This window comes from Peromyscus leucopus, chromosome 15, assembly GCF_004664715.2.
Source record: "Peromyscus leucopus breed LL Stock chromosome 15, UCI_PerLeu_2.1, whole genome shotgun sequence".
NCBI lineage: Eukaryota > Metazoa > Chordata > Mammalia > Rodentia > Cricetidae > Peromyscus > Peromyscus leucopus.
Window position 1 is genome coordinate 82,232,018 of NC_051076.1, and position 21,184 is coordinate 82,253,201.

A 21,184-nucleotide genomic window follows, 5' to 3' on the forward strand; every position below is an offset into this window, starting at 1 on the left:
CAGTTTACTACTGCTGTATTCTAGCCCCTTCTCAAATACTTCCTCTGTAGGTCTATGACCCGACCTGGTATTCTCTGCTAGCACTAACAATATATAAATAGTCTACTGAAAAATGCACCATGACTCACATGAAGACATGCTGTGCTGTCTTCATCTGGGTCCAGAGAAAAATAGCTTAGTACTACATCTAGCTTTTCATATAAGGGATTATATATTTTTAGATACTGCAATCTCATAACTAATAATGTATTTTTTGCTTAAATTGGAAAATTCTAATTAATTTTACAATTTTCCTCTAAGGAACTGTGTATTCTTTCTTATTTGTTTTATTCTTATTTACTTCTAATCAAAATTTTAACATAATAAAAACAAGATTAAAATTTCTAATTCCAAGACATTTAGAAAGACCAAAATAGTTACTAACAGGGGTGAATTGGGAAATGTTCAACAAGTGGCACTGGGGAAGGCAGAGAGGGACAGAAAGCAAACTAGCCAACTCCTTGATGTGGAGTATTTCCATACAACAGTGACAAAAACATTGACATAATCATTAAAATGAGGGATTTAAAAATGACTTTTAAAAAACTGATGGAAAATCTCAACGTAGTTTAATTTAAGTTGTATTTTAAATGCTGTATACATGTATCTACGACTATAAAGACAAACACTTGTACCTTTTAAAAACTCGTCATCAAATTGCTGAGCGGATACTTTCTGAGGAGCTTTGATTCCAGCTCCCCAAGTGACTAAAGGAGTTAAAGTCTCTGAAGGATGACCAGCCCCATGGGAACCTACAGCAAAGACATCAAGAGTCATCAAATGGGTACAGAATTACCACCAATGGCAAAATAATCTCTAAATGCTTTGTTTTAAAGAATTGATCCACGTAAGGCTGGGGAAATCAGAGGCCCACATTCGGAAACTACTGCCATTTTGCTAAATGGATGTAATGTGACTGTCAAATGTCTTCTCAAAAACTATGCGGATATCCATATATTAGGGCTTTTGTCAGCTTTAGCCAAAAAAAGTTGCTTCTTAAAGTGAGGAGCAATAATTGTAGTGATACAGAACTGATCAAAGTGATGAGACACGTGGCTGAAGAATGTTCAGCCATTAATGGGACTTCTACATCACAGGCGCACACACACCAAGGCTCAGGGTCATCACAGAAGGGGTAGGAGACAGAGGCAGAAACACTAGGGAAGAGATTTTTCCAGGGAACCATCTCCCAGCTGGGAACAAGTGTTTCAGACCTCTAAAAAGGACAGCAAGATGTACAGATTCACCACGGTTTAAAAACAAAATGTTCCCCCCAGGCTCACATATTAAATATCTGCTTTGGGAGGCTGCAGAAACATTAGGGTGTAGGGGCCAGCTTACTTTGTTAATCACCAAAGGTATGCCTTTGAGGGTAAAAACCTGCCCTCATCCCTATTTCTTTACCTTAGCTTCCTGTCTACTACAAGGTAAAGAATCCTCTGGGGGAAAAAAAAAAAAAAAAAAAAAAAAAACACCTAGAAATATGGCGTTCTGCCCAAGTCAGCCAACCACATCACATCCTCTAAGACAGTGAGCCCCAGTCAATCTTTCCTCTTAAGCTGCTCGCCTGTGCTTTGGTCATAGCTATGCACGGGGAACTGACACAGAATCATTTTCTTCCAGCCTCACTGTAGATGGGGCAGCAAAAAGCAGTCAAATGGAACCCAGCTCACTAGAACATCTTGTGATTCGAGAGCTCAAGTCTCATCTTTATGTCATACTGTTCTGAGTACAAACTACATTTGCCTTTGATATAGTTAATGAGTCTGGTGGTCCCAGGCAGTCCGCAGCAGTCCCTGGTAATGCATCCTAACATCCCTGAGCCTCCACGCGTAGGGAATTCCTGGTGGAATTTCTTTTCTAATAGAGAAGTGTGAAGAAAATTTAAAAGTACTTGAGTATTGTTTAATTTTTTTTCTACTTTCTCATTTGTAAATGAGACTGTATTCGTTTTTCCAGTTAGAAAAAAAGATCTTTTATAGAAGGTCATCAGGCTATTTACCATTTTAAACATATAATTATGGGTTGGGTACTTGCATATTACAAGACATCTGATCTTCTGAACACAGTATTTGCAAGCTCTAGCTGCACTACTATCACTAAGGCAGCACTGAAAGGCAGACTAACCCCAGTCTGTCATTCCATGATCAGAGGTAAAGATAAAAGCTGTTTTCCCATCATCACCATAAAAACGCTTGAATAGTGACACAATTTCCTTCACTCCGTCATCAACTTTCTTAATATTGTCCTTATATTCCCTGTTTACAAAAAAATAAGAAAACAAGTTAAATTAATTTAGAAAATCAAATCTATTCAACCCAGACTCATTACATTTAAAGTAAAGAACTGAAGAAATGCCTTCAGATTTAATCTTTACTATTTTAAAATCAGAGCCCCTGGTAAGACTAATTTTTTTCCTTTAATGAATTAAAAAAAAAACCCTGAAATAGTTTTCATAGACATTTTAAAAGGAAAATACTGATTAGTAAATATATTTTAACGAACATTTTTTAAATACTAAACAGGATAATGGAGACTTTCAAGTTTGTGTCTTATAAACTGTTCTGGTGACCTTAATAAGAAAGTGTCGTTAAAGTACAACATATTCCCATCCTATAAAGTATTTGTGAGTTAGATCTACTGCAGTGTTGAGAACAAACTGTACTCAAACTTCCCATATAGTTGAACAAAGCTAGTTTAATAGGAATATATTCCACTAATGAAAACAGTGCATCATGTTAAACTAGGGGAACATGAGATATTAATGCTGGCAATTAAACCAGCAGACATTACAGTTAATATAAAACCAATTCAAAATAAAGAATAAAAATTTAAATGATTTCTTCTTTCTTACGGTCTACAAAGCTGAGAATAACACTAAAGAAGTAATAAGCAACCTTTTATGCAATCATTTGCTGGATACAATGCTGACTAAATAAACACCCAAAGGAATTACATCTTCTGTCATAAAAATTCATACCATAAATGTTTATGCTTTTGAGATCTACTGAAAATACTCCCAAAATGTGGGTAATTCAGACATTTTTCTCTGCCTTGATAAATGAAGAATATGGTATGCGCAAGATATATGTGTAGTATGGCCAAAGCATAGGTGATTTTAACCACTGTAAAATTATACATCATATAGCTGAAAACAATATACAGGACAGCAGTTACATGGCGTATTAGTTCTATTGTCATGATTACAAAGAAAATTTCATATTACACCTAAATTTCAAGCAGAATAGTTATTCCCCCACAAGATCAAATTGGACACATCATTAAAATTACCTTGATGATGGTCGGTGAGCATGTCCATTTGTATCTATTCCTAATAAATGTAAGAAAAAAACTACTTTTTCTTCATTTACTTTTGAGAACAAAGACTGGTTGCTCCTCGCAACATCAAAGAAGTCCTACATGTAACAAATGAGGTAAAAAGTAGTTAATTTATAAATAACTATAAAATTAATTCATTTTATAGTTTCATTTTGTCATCAAGATTTACTAACATGAAATCTTTGTTATCAATTCAGATGTTTCTGTCCAAATAATCATTGAGCTATTGTGATACAATTAGGCAAAATAATTATAGAACAGGGAGCTTAATTTTATACCATTCTTACCACAGATCTACTGTAATTTAAAAAATTGAAGAACTATTTTGTTTATAGGCAAATGTTAAACAGCAGTGGTGGAAACAGTTCAAGAGCATTTATTATATGTAAATATACTTGGAAATGGATCATTTTTCATCATCCTGTCCACTGCCATTTCAGTCAGACTTTGACCTTTTACTCAGGTTGTGAGAACTCCTAACTACTTCCTCTTCCATGACTAGGACCTGCTTTAGGTGTCCTGTGGTGGAGAAATACCACTTAAAGTACAGTTCAGAACTTACTATATTAACATCACAATAACAAACTAGATTCATGAGCCTTCAGACATAAATAATTCACCCTGACTCCCATTCATAAACATGTATGCAAGTACCAAGGAGAGAGCTTTAAAATTATTTTAAATAAACAGATTATGTTAACATGTATCATTGTTTACACAAGTGTATATAGATTTAAAAGATGCTAACTTTCAACAAGATGAGTACTGTTGAAAAAATAAATTATTTAAAAGTATAAATGGAGTAATTAAGAGAAATTATTCAAGGATAAAACTGCCCTCAAGCTACCATTTATATTCTCCTTAACTTGAGTTAAATTTATAGTTTTTTCCATGACTAGCAAGAACTTTTAACACAGACACAAGATTTGGGAAGCTATGAAATACTAATCAGGTAGAGTTCAACCTGTGTCTCAACAGTAGTCACTTCGAAAGCATTTTTAAAGTTCTGTTACTTAGGGAGGCTCATGGGCATTTAATAAAGGCTAGCTGGCTAATCTGTTTTGGCTTATCTGATTTTTCTTTCTTTTGTAGGGATTTTTTTAAGTGTATGTGAGTATATGTATGTAACAAGTACACATAGGTGCCTAAGGAGGCCAGAAGATGATGTCAGATCCTTAGAACTGAAACTATTGGTGGTTGTGAGCCACTCTGTGTCAGTGCTAAGAATCAAACCTGGGGGATCTACAAGAACAGTAGGTGCTCTTAGCTGCTGAGCCATCTGTCCAGCTCTTAATCTTTCTTTAAAATCTATTTTCTTTGTTATTATAAAAGTATTACTCTGAAACAGCATTTTCAAGATGCTCCGCATCTCACATGGCCCACTAATACCAGACAAGCACCAAGGTCAACAGAAGATTGAGAGTTGCCTGCAGTGACTCATCAAAGGAGAAATGGAAAAAAAGTTTTTGTGGATCCTAATGGAGGGCTCATTTTAGCTTAAGACACAAAGTTTTAGAGGGTTATTTCAAAAATAAATTTTGTTAGTAATTGTAGACCATGTAATTTCTTTTAAAAACACATGCAACAACACCAGGTGCTAAAGTTCAGACAGGCAGCAACTAAATTTGAGATAAGTTCACTCAGAAGTAAATTTTCAGGACTCTCCATAAGTGCGTATTGAGTTATAAACCACTGCATAGCAAATACCTCCCCAGAAGAACTCAATGTAATACAGGACTTAGGACACTGAGGCAAGAAGACCCCCAAACCAAGGCCAGCCTGGGCTACATAACCAAACCCTGTTTCAAAACAGAGCAAAACAACACACACCTTAACTTTATCAAAAACCCAGGTATCCAGTTTTGTGGCATCTTGGGCACCAAAATCCTCTCTTTGAGCATCATAACTATATGTATAAACATGGTCACCACTAGCACCTGAAAAGGGAATTTGAAAAAAACACAGATTTAAAAAAAAAAGTTTAAGCTGTCATAAAACATGAAATAATCAAAAATACTTCTGTTGTTGTTTTGAGATAATCTTGTATATTATCCACACTAGTCTTGAATTCATGGCCTCGAATTAACCTTCCTCTTAAGATTCCTGAGTTCAAAGAATACAGGTATGCCGCCATCATACCTAGATCTACTTAAAGAATTTTACAAGTAGGCAGAATTAATTACAAATTGCTTTATGATAGAGATAGGAAAGATAGGAGAAATAACATTTATATGCTGTGAATAATGTTATATACATCAACATATTCTTGCCAAAATCAAAACATCCTAATATGCAATAAAATAAAAATGGGTTCTGAAGTTTGTTTCCATTGAAATGTGTGCTCTCAAGAGGTTATAATATAAAATAGATGAAGATAGCTAGCATAACCCTTCCTAAAACAAACTCAAACATTTCACTTGTCTTAAAATTATATGCATTTGTCTCAACATAAGGAACTAAATAGACTAGAATTGTAGTGTGAGCCTGTAATCCCAGCACTAGGGAAGTAGAGGAAAAAAAAATCACAAGTTTGAAGCCAGTCAGACCCTGTCTGAAAAGCAAGGACTGAGGGAATAAGGTCAAAACATATATATATGCTCAAATATATATATACACACACAAATAAATAGGTGGACAAATATGTTAATCTTATAAATTCATAAGATTTATATTAAGAATCCATTGTAGCTGAAAGTTTTCCCGTGTCCCATCCGGTCCGCAGCCACTCAGACACAGGTGAACACACAGGCTTATATTACTTTTAAACTATGGCCATGGCAAGCTTCTTGCAAGCTAGCTCTTATATCTTAAATTAGCCTATAACTATTAATCTATGTATCACCACATGTTCCATGTGTGCCATTACATGCTGCTCCCTGGATGGCAGGCTGGCGTCTCCTCTGCCTCTCCTTTCTCTTCCTATCTGTTGGGATTTTCCGCCTGCCTCTAAGCTGCCTTGCCACAGGCCAAATGGCTTTATTTATTAACCAAGCAGAGCGACATTTATTTACAACATACATAAAGACATTCCCCCATCAATCTATAATTAATTTCTGGAGAGGATAAGCTCTTATAAGTCATGAAGCTGTCACAGCATTCTACAACATCAGCTCAGCTCTAGTGACCCTGTGACTCTGCTCAGCCATTCTACTTCCCACATCCCAGATGCAGACATCTGAAGGAGTTGGTTATTTACCTACCAAACATACATTTCTATCAGTTTGTGTCTGATTCAGGCATCAGTCCTGTTTAATCAACTGTGGCCAGAAGTAGGAAGATTAATTTGGTAAGCCACCATAACTTAATCAGCCTTCACTGTTTCCAAAAGAAAGAAATATATAAATAGCAAATAGGACCTGTCCAGTGTAATACCAGTTTATAAACAGCATATGTACAACTCTGAACACATAGTTTGCTTTCTGGACACATAATTTTCTTCTGTAGTTCCACTTATATCCATATTATATATATATATATAATCCATATTATATCCATATATATGTGTGTGATGTTATAAAATCTTTACATTAAATGATCTGTCACTTTGCTTCCAGTAAAGATCATTTAGTGACAAAAACTTCACCCAACTGACTTTATAAAATAAATGAATTTTCTAATCAAGAAATGACCTAATATTTGTGGATTTGTTCACATACACAAACTCAACAAATCCAAATACCAATGCAGTGAACTGTATGTGGCATTTCAATATATTAAATACCATTTCAGTATTATATACATTAAATGGCAAAATTATGGCACAATAAATAGATTAGTCATTATAAATGTTTGAATATTTGAAAATCTTATGTAACTAGCTACTGGCTTCTTTAATAAATTATTTAAGTATAAAGAGCCAGACACCAACAGTGTCCCCATAAAGAGAACAAACATTTTGTTAAATGATGCACATGAATCACTGAATTTTAAAAACAAACTTATACGGTGTTACACTATTACAACACATTTAATATAAAGGAAAACTGGAGCTCAAGTTTACAAGGTTGTTATATGATAGAATATATCATTTCACTGAATTAAAAAATACTAACAGTGTGATACAACAATATTTAAAATACAACAAAGGAGAAATCCTGTCTATTGAACTGACAGTCTAATCTACTGTAGGATATATATCTGTTTTTAGAAATGATAAAATCTCTAGAAATGAATAAATACAACAACATATAAAATTAAAAAAAACAAGTCAGCAAGCCGGCAAAGCAGGTAGAGGCACTTGCTGTGCCTGACAAGCTGAGTTCCATCCCTAGGACCCACATGTGGGAGGAGAACTGACTCCTGCAGACCGCCTCTGACTTCTGGACAAGTACCATGTGCACCATGAGCACACAAAATATACGGCTCTGGCGGGCCTGGAACTCACTATGTAGGACAGGCTGGCCCTCAAGCTCAGAGAGATCTACTTGCCTCTGCTACCAGAATACTGGGATCAAAGGCATGTACCACCACGAAAAGCTAAATGAGGATTTTTTTGGTTTTGTTTGTTTAGATAGCCAAGGGACAGAATATAATTAAGTAACAGACTAGCCTAGTATGTGAGAGGCCCTGAGGCCAATCCCCACTACTGCAAGAATAATAAAAAACATGTATTTCTGACTTATTTGCTACCTGAGGAAATATAATCAATACTTTTACCTTTGGCAAACATAGGCAAGATATCTGGACTCCCCCAGCTCCATGTGTACTTGCTCTCATTAAAAAGAGAGTCAAATTCTACAGGATTTTCTTTCCATCCTTTGAGTAATGGAGAAAAGAAGCAAACAATATGATAAGAAAACAACAAAATAAAGTCTGAAAGAAGCATTCTTTAAATAGTAATTGAAGACAACACATAAAACTCAGATTTTATTAGGCATATTATAGCCTATCTTAAAATAAATGGTGAATAATTCATTTCTTACTAAAATAATCACTTTTAAATTCTTGATTGTAATGTCTAACAAAGCCATATTTCCATACATACATACTTGTTCAGTAGCACAGGATGATGACAGACTAAAGTTTAATTCCAGAACCAATACCAGTGTGTGTTCATGAGTAAGGCATACTCAAAGACTTGTCACAGGAATCTCAAAGCACAGTCTTGGGGCTTGAGAAATGGCTCAGAAGTTAAAAGCACTTGCTGCTCTTGCAAACCCAGATGTCCTAGGTTTGGTTTCCAGCACCAATATTGGGTGGCTCACAACCACCTGTGACTCTAGTTCAATGAGGTTGAATACCTTCTTCTGCTCTCCATGGACACCTGCACACATGTGGTACATAAACAGACCAGCAAACAAACACACACACACACACACACACACACACACACACACACACACACATCTTTAAAAACACATTGAGTTTTCAACTAATGACATGATTCAGTAGTAGGAAAAGTATTTATATAGCAAGCACTTTATTTGATAAAAATTGTTTCAGAACACAACCTTTGGCAACTGCACTGACATCCTCATAAAACCCAGCTATGAGGGCTACATGGCCAGGCCGAGACTCTGTTGGCACACGTGTGTGAGATATTCCCCAGCTGCCTTCATGCATTATAACATTCCTACAAGACAATTGGGATGAACAGTTAACATATGCTAGTACTAAAACTCTCATAAGGCTTTAAGAAAGATTTTTATACAAGGAGTTAAGCCAAAAAGTTAATTTTAAGATAGGAAAGAATCTCAAAACCCAGTTGAATTGATCCCAACCCTATACTGCCACCAATTCAACACAGTAGCATGAAGGAGCCCAGGTAATAAGAACAAAGAGAAACAAGAGACAAACTACACCCTAGTGTTCCAAGCCACAATACCTTTGTTGTATTTTAAATATTGTTGTATCACACTGTTAGTATTTTTTAATTCAGTGAAATGATATATTCTATCATATAACAACCTTGTAAACTTGAGCTCCAGTTTTCCTTTATATTAAATGTGTTGTAATAGTGTAACACCGTATAAGTTTGTTTTTAAAATTCAGTGATTCATGTGCATCATTTAACGTAGAAAAATGATATGCAGAATATTATATTGTTAAATTTTATTTGATGTGAGGGTGGTATATGGTTATACAAAATGAAGTCTTTGTTCTTAACACATGCAGTATAGTGTTTGGTGAAGAAATGCCACATTGTCTTATTTTCAAATTGTTCAGGGGAAAAAACTAAAAGTTCTACAATACATATATCCACAGTTGAGGGTAAGAAAAAATTCACATATTTTTAAAGTTGAAAACAAAAAAGGCCAGGCATGGAGGTACATGGCCTTAATCCTAGAGCTTGGGAGGCAGAAGCAGGCAGATCTCTGAGTTTGAGGCTAGCCTGGTCTACATAGCAAGTTTCAGGCCAGTCAGGGCTATATAGTGAGACCTTGTCTCAAAAAAAATTCTTTTTAAAAAGTTTAAAAGACTATCAACTGTAAGCTAATGTTCGTCAATTCATAATACAATCTTTTTTTAAACTCAATCTGCCATTTCTAAGACACACCCCTAACCTGTTGACATCCTTACCTAATAAAAGGTGCTCTAGAATTTCCATCTTCATCTAATTCATAAAGAGCATCTGATCTCAGGCCATCAGCAACAAATAATACTAATCTTTTTGCTGGAGGAGGTAACACTGTAAACTGAGGAGTCATTCCATGAACCAAAGGAGATGTAAAATAAATGTCAAAGATCGAGGCGAAGAACACAAAATGTACGATCAATCCCAAAGCAAAAAACAGCAGCATATCCAGAATGAGCTATCTGCAAGAGAAACTAAAACAGGGAACAAAGTCAAGCTGGGCACACCTGACAAGGATCTTTCTTCTACGTATCCCAAAGTTCACACACACTGGCCGTGTCAGGCTAATACACAACTTACACTTCCCTCCTTTACCACAGTAACAATAAACATTGTTTAACAACTTAATACTGAAATAAAATATATGCTAAAGTACACCAAGCAAAAAGAAATCAAGTTCAATTAGGATTAATAAACTGTTACAGTTTATACCACTGTATAAACTATAACATACATTAATATAACATACATATAATATAACTGTAACATACAGTTAACCACCAAACAATTAAAAATTAGCAAAGAAACACAAAACAGAAGGTCCTAAAATTAGTTGGGCTCAGTCACAGGAAATCCTAAATAACACAGAAAACATAACATTCCTGGTTGTCTGAACGGCACTGTTCCTACTCTTAGAATTTAAATGTATTAAATTATATACACCTTTAAATTTTTTGAGTTAATTTTTTTTTAACTTTGGTAATCAGCTTAGGGGTTTGTCTGACTCTCTTGAGGAACAACAAACTGAACGGGAAACATGCATTCTATCCATTTGGCTGAGTTACGCACAAGAAGTTAAACTTCATTTGTGCTTCAGAAAATCTGTACTCCTTAAATAAACACTTTATTTCCCTAAGTCAATAAAAAGGGTCTTATTTATTTATTGAATACAAATTGTGTGTCCCTAGAAAAGAGCACCAAGAAGACCTATCAGAGAGCTGATAAGTTTACAAATACTAAAGAAGGAAAACCAAGCAGTGAAACGTTTAATAATACTGTAATAATAATAATACTGTAACTTAATAATACTGTAAGATAGTGTGCCATTAAACCTCAAAGATCAAAGCATCCACCGGAATATTTTCAAATCGGTCTATCATTCTGCTTTGGCTGGTAACTGTGTCTACAGATTAAGAAAGTAAAACACTAGAATTTCTCTTACTTAAAGCAGTATTAGGTACATATAATGACCTTGAGCTGAAAAATATGCAAGATGAGAATTACAGACACATCTTATTCTTCCTGGTCTGAAGAATCAAATATCACAAGGATGGAGAGTGTCCCGTAAAGAGGAAAGAGACACTCTAAATGGGCTTATCAAAGACAAATTAAAAAATAAAATGAACCAAAGGTCAAATTAGAAGATACTTTTTTATTCTAAGGGAATTTAGGGTGAACAAAATATACAGATTAATTTTGCAATCTAATCTCTCAGTGCAATTCTTGCTTCTTTCCTAGCTTATATGATCATTAAACTACATAGTGAGCACCATCGTGACAATGGTGTTCTGAATATTAATAATTTAAATACAGAAAAACCAGCCAGGAGTCTACTATCTTGTAAACAAGCAGTTCTCAACCTGTAGGTCGTGACCTATTTGGGGATCAAATGACTCTTTCACAGGGTTAACCTAAGACCACTGGAAAACATAGACATTTACATTGCAATTTGTAACTGTAGCAAAATTACAGTTATGAAGTAGCAATGAAAATAATTTTATGGTTGGGGGTCCACAACATAAGGAACTGTATTAAAGGGTCTTTGCAGCATTAGAAAGGTTGAGAACCACTTGTCAATAGTTTCTAAAAAAAAATCTTGTCACCAGGCAGTGGTGGGTCACACCTTTAATCTCAGCACTCAGGAGGCAGAGGCAGGAGGATCTCTGTGAGTCTGAGGTCAGCCAGGTCAACAAAGTGAGTTCCAGGACAACCAAGGCTATGAACAGAAACCCTGTCTTGAAAAACCAAAAATGAGATCCTGCCCCGGACTTCCCTTCTGGACCAGAGGTGAGTATCCGCACTCAGCCCAGACCCCATCCCTGGGCACCAGCCACTCCGGGGAAGACCTGCCCAACTTGGCCCCAGGTTCTGGCCACCGGGCAGGTTCCCTTCTAGCCCCACCAGGAAGGATCCTCTTCTCCAAGACCCCCGGCAGACCCTGCAATCTCCACGCCCTGCCCCCACGCCCATCCGCCTGAGACCCCAGCCACTTCCTGAGACTTAGAGACCGGCCCCCAGGTCCCATCCTGCCCTGGACTTCCCTTCTGGACCAGAGACTTCCCTTCTGGACCACAGAGAGGGCTCCCATCCTGCCCTGGACTTCCCTTCTGGACAAGAGCTCCCATCCTCCCCCCAGACTTCCCTTCTGGACCAGAGAGAGAGCTCCCACCCTGCCCTGGACTTCCCTCTGGACCAGAAAGAGTTCCCATACTGCCCTGGACTTCTCTTCTGGACAAGAGCTCCCATCCTGGCCCGGACTTCCCTTCTGGACTAGAGCACCCATCCTGCCCCGGACTTCCCATTTGGACAAGAGAGCTCCCATCTGGACAAGAGAGAGACTTCCTGAATCTGTCAGCTCTGTCTGAACCAAGTGTGCTGATAAGACCAAGAACGAAAAGCCGGGCGGTGGTGGCGCACGCCTTTAATCCCAGCACTCGGGAGGCAGAGGCAGGCGGATCTCTGTGAGTTCGAGGCCAGCCTGGGCTACCAAGTGAGTCCCAGGAAAGGCGCAAAGCTACACAGAGAAACCCTGTCTCGAAAAACCAAAAAAAAAAAAAAAAAAAAAAGACCAAGAACGAACCACAAGGAGATGAGCAGACGTCAAGGCAGAAGTACATACAACAAAATGAAGAGCAATACAGCATCATCAGAACCTAGCCTGCCTCCAACATCTAGACCTGATCATCAAAAATTGGAAGAAGCAGAAGAAAACAGCCTTATGAATAACATCATGAAGAAGGTAGAGGCTTGTGTAGAGGAAAAGACAAAAAAATTGGAAGAACGCTATAAACAACTAGAGGAAAGGGCAAACAAATTAGAAGAAAACAATAAAGTCCTGGAAGAAAACAATAAAGTCCTGGAAGAAAACAATAAAGTACTAGAAGAAAACAATAAAGTACTGGAAGAAAACAATAAAGTACTGAAAGAAAATCATGAAAAAACAATGAAACAAATGAAGGAAACAGTCCAAGACCTGAAAAAGGAAATAGAAAAAATGAAGAAGAAAAACCAAAAATGAATAAATAAATAAACAAATAAATAAAATGTATCTTTTCTCCATTTTTATGGAGGTAAACACCCTCATACATTTTAAAAAAAATAGATATTAACATTTAAGATGTTTTATTACATTTTTATTTGTGTTTGTGTGTGCACCTGTGTGCATGTGAGTGTGTGTGTGTGTGTGTGTGTGTGCGTGCGCGCGCACGCACGCACGTGCACATTCATATGTACGAGCACACCATGGCACAAATGTGGAGATCAGAAGGCAACTCCAAGATCAAACACTGGTCTTCAGATTTAGTGGCAATGCCTTTACTTACTCTGCCTTTACTTACTCTGCCACCTTGGCGGCCCCAGCTGTTTATTTTTCCCTGAACATGTATTATCCTTTCTCTTAAAAACAAACTCTTCTCATATAGCGTGTACCACTATCACATTTTGTCCTGTAAATGCATCTTTGCTAAGAAATCCCAAACTGAAAAACACAGAAGTAGTTTTGTCCTCAATTTTTGACTTATCAATAGCAGCCATGTGGTTAAATAAAATGTGTATGTGGGGCTTTCGATTTAGCTCAGTGGTAGACTTGTGAGTTCAGTACATAACTATCTTTGATGATTTAATGCCTGTTTCTGTCACTTCTCGATAATTCAAGGACAGCAGGAAAGGTCATCATTTGCATCCATTACAGTTTTACGCAAAGACTCAAATGTTTGCTGAATAAATCATTTAGGATTAAGTTTCAATACCAATATACACAATAGCCACTAGAGGTCGCCTTGCTTCTTTGTTTGGGTTTCCTGGATAAAATCTTGAAGTTTCATAGATATTTTCAAAACAAACACAAAAAAGCCCATGTTTTATGCTTAAATAATTTATTATACATGCAGTTGCAGTGACTTGAAAGTATGAATATTCACATACTATCTATTATACCCAAACACATTTATCTCAAGCAATATTGCCATATAACATTTTTCTTTAAAGGGAATCACTTTTTATTCACATTTACTGAAAAGGAAAACTTCATTGGAATGGTTGATTATTTGGAAACCTCCAAAATACATGCATAACTATTAAAATTCAAAGCACACATATTCATTTGCCTAGAAAAATCTAAGTTTACATCTGTGGGATATTTACAATCATAAACTAAAAACTAATGAAGTATTAGACACTATCATACATTAAATCAACCAAAGTTTACATTTATAATGTTATTTGTGGTTATTTAAGACTATGACATCCTTTTTTTAATCTATCTTTTGTATTTTTATTGCTAAGATTCAAACATCAATGACTATCCTTATTCAGATGTCAGCCTAAAAGGTTTTTATCCTGATCAGTCTTCCAATGAAGAAAGTGTAGCAGATTATTATTTTAAGATGTGTTACATTTGTTTATACTGTGGAACATTTGTTTTAATGACTCAAAGATGTGTTGCGTTCTTTTATGTTGCATTTGTTTGACTCTGTGAAGCCGTGTTACTTTGCCTGTCTAAAACACCTCATGATCTAATAAAGAGCTGAACAGCCAATAGTGAGGCAAGAGAAAGAATAGGCAGGGCTGGCGGGTAGAATTAATAGAAGGAGAAATCTGGGAGAAAGAGAAGAAAGAGCAAGAGAACAGGAGAAGAGGACACTAGGGGCCAGCCATCCACACACACAGCCAGTCATGGAGTAAGAGTGAAAGTAAGATATACAGAAGTAAGAAAAGAAAAAAGCCTAGAGGCAAAAGATAGATGGGGTAATTTTAAGTTAAGAAAAGCTGGCAAAAAGCAAGCCAAGCTAAGACCCAGCATTTATAATTAAGAATAAGCCTCTGTGTGTGATTTCCTTGGGAGGTGGGTGGCAGGCCCCCAAAAGAGCAAAGAGCAAAGAACAAAAACAACCAACAACAAGAAAGAAATTTCCAACAACTATTAATAAATTATAAGTGGACGTCAAAAATTCTTAATATCCCAGTGTGTTTCTTAATACCCCAGTATGTGCATTAAAGCTATTCATGCACAATCCAGAGAGGCAAAGTTAGCCTATGGTAAGACTGGTCAGTTGATTTGCTAAGAAATGCAATTAGATAAAGAAGTCTCCAGTTACAGGACAAGAACTAGAAACAGTAACTACAGATGTGTATAACAGGTCAGCCACAGAACTTAAATGTTCAACTTAGGACTCAGAGGCAAACATTTTAAATCTATTTTTGATTTGCACTTTAGAATCCAGACCCTAAATTTAAAGCTGCTGCCTCTTTTAGTCCTACTGACTTAATTGCTTTTCTAGGCTCCATTAGCCATTGGTATTTGTGTTTTAAAACCTGCTAAATGTCCTCAGTATCCAATATTCCATCAATTAATAACTGACCATTCCAACACCTGCTGCCAACCAGCTACCAGGCACCATGACAAGAGCATTCACAATTCTATGTACTTTCATTATCCCCCAGGGCAGATAAATGAAAGTGAGGCTGAGAGAACTGAGGTTCAAACATTTCCAATGTCTCACAATAAATAATGTATATAGGCTTTTCTATCATCTTAAGTGCAGTTCTCCTCACGAACCCTGAATGCAGCTTTCTAAACATCCTCATCACAAAGAAGGAAAAAGTGTACATAACAATACATTTCTGCTCATGTCTTTTCCATGACATTCACTAATCCTCCATTCCAAAATTTGATTCCATTTTTAATTTCTTTGGCAATCTCAAAGTAAGGACTGATAATCCCTTTTGCTAAGAAATGTGAAACACAATACAATATTGGCCATTTTATACTATTTCCAGGATATTGAAGATCTTTTTTTCAGATTCATCAATAAATGGTACAGAACAGTAATTACCCAAAGAACTGAAAGCCAAAGTCTTATTTAAACAACAACAAAGTCCTTACTACTAACACTATGTTTCAATTATCTTACAATGTAGCAAGGTTCCTTATAGTCTTTTACAATCTGGGTTAATTTTCTCCCTGTCTCCCTGTTCCCTGTGCCCAACTGAAACCATCCATGCCCGCTAACCCATGTTCCTCCTCCCACCTTCATATCACAATATCACATGTAACACTGTTTTAAAAGCTTCTAAGGAAACCCAAACAACAGTAATAACGACAACCAAAAACAAACAAACAAACAAAAACCTCTCAAAGCTTCGTTCGAATGAAATCTTTGTTTATTGAGACTGACTAAACTGAAATAAAAGCCTACAATTTAACTTCTGGCATACTTTACATGTAAACCAATAACCAGACCTAAGGTCATATAACAATGCTCTATTTTTATATTCCATAAAGCTAAAGGAGACACTTCAGTGCTTCACTGTAACAGAGCAGGTAGTTAGCACTGCGGCGTATTCATTTCATTGTCTGTTCGGAGCTATTTAGTAGGGAAAGAAATCTATAACCTGGGAAGAGTGGCAATCTGTGTGTAACAAAATAGAAGCTACCAGGACTAGCAGTCTAATACTAACGGCAGGGAAACATCCCTTATCACCTCAGCCTACAATCAAGGAATAACACGAAAGATAAACGATCTTCCAAACTTAGAAGTATAGTTACGTGCTAACGTTTTATAAAGGAAATCAAATCTCTCTACAGCGTGCAATGTTTTAAATCGTTAAGCTCCACAATCAAAAACCTTGATTCTAGCCTAAATGAACTCTGAAAATTTTCAGGGAATTGTGGAAAAGAATGATTTTGGACAAAAGATGGGTGATTCTGGTGTCACCAGATGTGTCCTACTGGAATGGACTTGACCAGGTCATCGAAGCTGCCCAGACTAAAGTTTACCAACTTCTCCTGTGAGACAGCGCTTAACAGTTTGGAATTTTACGTACTTATGTATGTTAGCTCCAAGGGTTTACAGAGCACTTAGTTGATGATCCAAGTCCAGGCAACTCCAAACTCAAGTGCCGCAATTTCCGCCTAGGCGCTATCTGCAGCCTGCAGCTTTCTAGGTCTAACTCTGGGGACCGAGGGGAGGCCCTCCCTTAACCGCAGGGCTCCGTGCAGTCGCTAGACCTCCGAGTACGGACGGGTGAAGCAGGCAGATTCTGAGTACTGTCCACCGCACTTGCCGTCCGGGCACAGACAGCAAACAGCGGCAAACCCTGAGGCGTGAAGGGAGCTGCAGGCGCGCTGCCTCGGCCGGCTGGGTCACACCGCAAGTGCAAGGGTCCCGGGACTTTACCTGGGGCTTATCCGGCTCAGGCCCGGGCTCGGGGACCGGGCTTCCACAGCACGAAGGCGGGACCCAGGGCCACGAAAGGTCCCTCAGGCCCCTCACTCACCTCCGCCTCGGCACCCCAAGGGAACGCCCCCGACCTGCCCAGGCCTCCGCTACTCTCGCGATAACTCTCTGGCCAATCCGCGAAGGGCTGTGGGCGTGGCGTTTACGTTTGAGTCCGGAGCGGGTCCTTCAATCTTCCGACTCCTGGGCCTAACGTGGGTGGGGCTGAGGCGGGGACGGGGCGGAGCAAGGACGGACGTAAGCCAGTTCTCGCGAGACTAGAGACCAGGAAGACGCCTGCAGAGCCGGCTGCTGGTGCAGCGGCGGCTGAGGCGGCAGGTGCTGCTGCATCCCGGCCTCCGGCCTCGCCGTCCCGCCTGGCCTCTGGGGGAGAAGGGACGCAGCCCGCCCCCGGGCTGTCTAGGTGCTCGGTGGCTCCCGGGACGTAACGGGGATTCAGGCTGCGGCCTGCCGGGCCGGGCAGGGAAGCACCCACACTCCTGACAGAGTAAGATGGCGGCGATGGCACCCGGAGGTGGTGGCAGTGGCGGCGGCGTCAATCCATTCCTCAGCGATTCCGATGAGGACGACGACGAGGTAGCGGCGCCCGAGGAGCGGCGGGCAGGGCTTCGGCTGGGTGCCGGGGTCGGCCTAGATCCTGGCTCGGCGGGCTCGCTGTCGCCGCAGGACCCCGTGGCCCTGGGGAGCAGCGCGCGACCGGGGCTCCCTGCGGAGGCGGCCGCCACCCCGGCGGCCTTGGGGGGCAGCGGGGAGACCCCGGCCCGGTTGTCCATCGATGCCATCGCCGCCCAGCTGTTGCGCGACCAATACCTGCTGACTGCCTTGGAGCTGCACACCGAGCTGTTGGAGAGCGGCCGCGAGCTACCGCGGCTGCGCGATTACTTTTCCAACCCTGGCAACTTCGAGAGGCAGAGTGGGACCCCACCAGGGATGGGGGCGCCTGGGATCCCTGGAGCGTCCGGCGTCGGGGGCGCTGGAGGTCGGGAACCGAGTACGACGTCGGGCGGAGGGCAGCTCAGTAAGTAGGCGCAGCCTGTCACACCTGCAGATGTGGGATTAAGACTTGCCGTGCTGTTGGGGGGTATGTGTGGGCGTGTTCTGAGTCTAGGGTCGTTTTGAGAAGCGTATTGAGCGAGGTGGGAGGTGTCCTACGTAGTGGAAGCAGAAAGATCCCTCTGTAGCTGTTCTTTGTGTCGGCAGGTGTTAGCACTGCCCCCCCCCCCCGTTGGTATTGGGACCTATAACATCAAGAGTTTCCAGTTGATTGGCTATTATGGCACTCTAGAAAGCTTCCTTATTACTTGAACATTTTGCTCTAGGCATTTTCCTTTCTTCCACAGTCTCTTGAATCACACTACCAGGAAATAATGTTTCTTAGTAATTCTTTGATTCACTCAAGAACAGAGAAAGAACAGAATAGGAAACATCAGTGCTCTCTATTGTCTTTGGGAGACTTAACTCAAAAATTGGTTTTTCTGTTATTTTATATAATTTATGTTAATAAGAAGGAGGAAATGGATTTATCTGCTTCATAGGATGTGTTTGTTTAATATCAACATAATTTAATTTCACTACCCCAATTTTAGTATTGGCCAATTTACAGGAAAGCTATGGAACAACTAAGGATTTTCTGCCACCTTTTTTTTTTCACCATAGCACCACTGTGTAGGCTTTTTTTCTCTGAATAAGCTAGTGATCTATGTATTTTTCTTGCTACATAATTTTTAGCAGCAGAGTAATCACTGATATAATCATTTTTATATATAAGGTTTATATGAGGATTCTCAATGTTCTTTTTGAGAGGCATCAAATTTTTCACACACTGATGCTTATTCTTTGGTAAGGCCAACTGGAATTTACTAACAGATAAGCCCAATTGATTTCTCTAAGTGTCTGTAGTTTTGAATGATTCTGGAGACATAAATTGCTAAAGTTTGATGTAGTAGAACTGGGAAGAGTGCATTCTATCAGGGTAAATCCTAAGCACATTTCCTTCTTTTATAACTGTCTAAATTACCTAGCGATTGTCACCTGGCAAACTCCCTCATCAAGACCCAGGCCAAATGTCACTTTTATAGTTCTTTATGTGTATCCCAGGTTTAGTTAGTTTTAACCTACACCATAGCCTTTAGCTGTTTTGTATTTGGTTTGATGGCAGTAATGATTTAGTATAGTCATTTCACATGTTAGTTTGGAGCTCCTGCCTCTTTTCCCAGGACTGAGGATTGAATCTAGGGCCCTGCATCTGATAGACAATCTCCCTACTTTTGTGTGTGCATGCATGTATGTGTGTATGAACGAGAGGATGACTACTGGTTGGAAGATTTGGACTTTCCATATGTTACCTTTTAAGTGGTATCTAGGATTTGAACTCAGATCTCTATCTTAACATTCATTCTACCATAGCTACTGTATTTTAAGATACAACTCAGCAAAAGTTTCAGTATATCATCAAGCATAAGTGTCTAATAATTCAGCATATGTCTTCACTCAAAATGACCTATCAACATAGAAGGCAAGCAAGGGGATACAAAATTGATAACAAAAGGATGAACTGAGAAAGCAATAGCACCATATTGAGGGGGAGATGAATGATCTGTCAGGAGCATCACTGCATTTCATCAAGGTAGCTACACTGCACATAGCATTAAACTCAAAGTCAGGACAGTTACACAGTTTATGTGATTGTAAGCTATCAAGGATAGTTGATTTAGTCTCCAAGAGAACCAAGCACATTTTTAATAAAATATTTTTTATTCTTTTGTTCTTTCAGAATTTCATACAATATATTTTGATCATATCCATCTTCCATTCCTCCCCCCAACTTCTCATGCAACCAACTTCACATTACCCTCCTCTCTTTTTAAATAACCCACCAAGTCTTTTGTGCTGCCCATAATCTCATGGGTGTGAGCCCCTTCACTGGAATATGGTTGCCCTACCACGGGCTAGCTCAGTCAGTAGAGCATGAGACTTTTAATCTCAGGATCGTGGGTTCGTACCCCACATTGGGCTCCAGATATTGGTGAAATTATTAAGGCCACTCCACATAGTTAAAAGGGAGGTTTATTAGTGACGTAACTTACAAATGAAGGGATAGGTAGGTTGTAGGGTCTGGGAAAGACTCAGCGCAGTCTGGTGGTGTTCTCTGGAGAACTCTGCTTGGTCTACCTCCAGCTTCCAGGGTCCAGGAACAGAGAGAGAGAGTGGAGCATCTGGATCTTGGGTCTTCAAGGCCCTCTCTTGGCCCCGCCTTGTAGGCATGACAGTGACCAAAGCCTCAATGGGGGTTGGAACTTCCAGATCAAAGCTGAAATGGCTATCCACTACACATACCCTTAAAAAACTGACTCTCCCCCAGAAGCCATCAACTGTCTCTGGCTCCCAAGGTAGTTGTGTGAACTTGTGAACCCCTCCCTACTCCTTGTTCGGAATGCTGATTGACTTGCTCTTGTGCAGGTCTTGTTCAGGGCCTCCACAGCCACTATGAGTTCATTGGGCTGGGTCCTGATGAGGAAGTTTGTCAGGTGACAATTAGCTATCATTAGTCCTGTCATATCCAAAAGACAGTTTTTTTTCCGGTCCTCCCCAACCTCTGGCTCTTAGGGTCTTTCTACCCCTTCTTTTGCAACAGTCCCTTGAGGCTTGGGGGTGTATAATATAGATATCTGGTATCTATATTTGTGATGGAGCACTCTGCTGGCATTCTCTGATCAGTTGTGAGCTTCTACTTAACTACCAGCCAGATCCAAGCACATTTATCAACTGTTCTGAA

General features: G+C 39.2%; 2 protein-coding genes across 13 annotated transcripts in view; one reads left to right on the top strand and one right to left on the bottom strand.

The window, feature by feature from the left end:
• The window catches only part of Pign (phosphatidylinositol glycan anchor biosynthesis class N), a 147,862-nt gene extending 130,424 nt beyond the window's left edge, over window positions 1-17,438 (bottom strand). For 2 of the 6 annotated variants that reach the window (XM_037211017.1, XM_028883393.2), the window contains exons 1-8: window positions 11,115-11,234; window positions 9,898-10,146; window positions 8,829-8,950; window positions 8,035-8,133; window positions 5,209-5,315; window positions 3,331-3,455; window positions 2,167-2,297; window positions 675-791 (exon numbers count right to left, since the gene is read on the bottom strand). In XM_037211017.1, the coding sequence (XP_037066912.1) occupies window positions 675-791; window positions 2,167-2,297; window positions 3,331-3,455; window positions 5,209-5,315; window positions 8,035-8,133; window positions 8,829-8,950; window positions 9,898-10,118 (922 nt within the window). In that variant the 5' untranslated portion in view covers window positions 10,119-10,146; window positions 11,115-11,234. Of the gene's footprint in view, window positions 1-674; window positions 792-2,166; window positions 2,298-3,330; window positions 3,456-5,208; window positions 5,316-6,578; window positions 6,806-8,034; window positions 8,134-8,828; window positions 8,951-9,897; window positions 10,147-11,114; window positions 11,235-17,349 lie in introns of those variants that run through there. The other 4 variants (XM_028883394.2, XM_028883395.2, XM_037211018.1 and 1 more) reach the window with 4 other exon arrangements.
• Window positions 17,439-17,661: 223 nt separating this feature from the next.
• Window positions 17,662-21,184, top strand: part of Relch (RAB11 binding and LisH domain, coiled-coil and HEAT repeat containing) — a 93,946-nt gene continuing 90,423 nt past the window's right edge. For 3 of the 7 annotated variants that reach the window (XR_005092925.1, XM_037211020.1, XM_037211019.1), the window contains exon 1: window positions 17,662-18,427. Coding sequence is in view for 6 of the 7 variants with exons in the window: in XM_037211020.1 (XP_037066915.1) it covers window positions 17,902-18,427 (526 nt within the window). In the remaining variant the exon portion in view is untranslated. The remainder of the gene's footprint in view (window positions 18,428-21,184) is intronic. The other 4 variants (XM_028883388.2, XM_028883389.2, XM_028883391.2 and 1 more) reach the window with 2 other exon arrangements.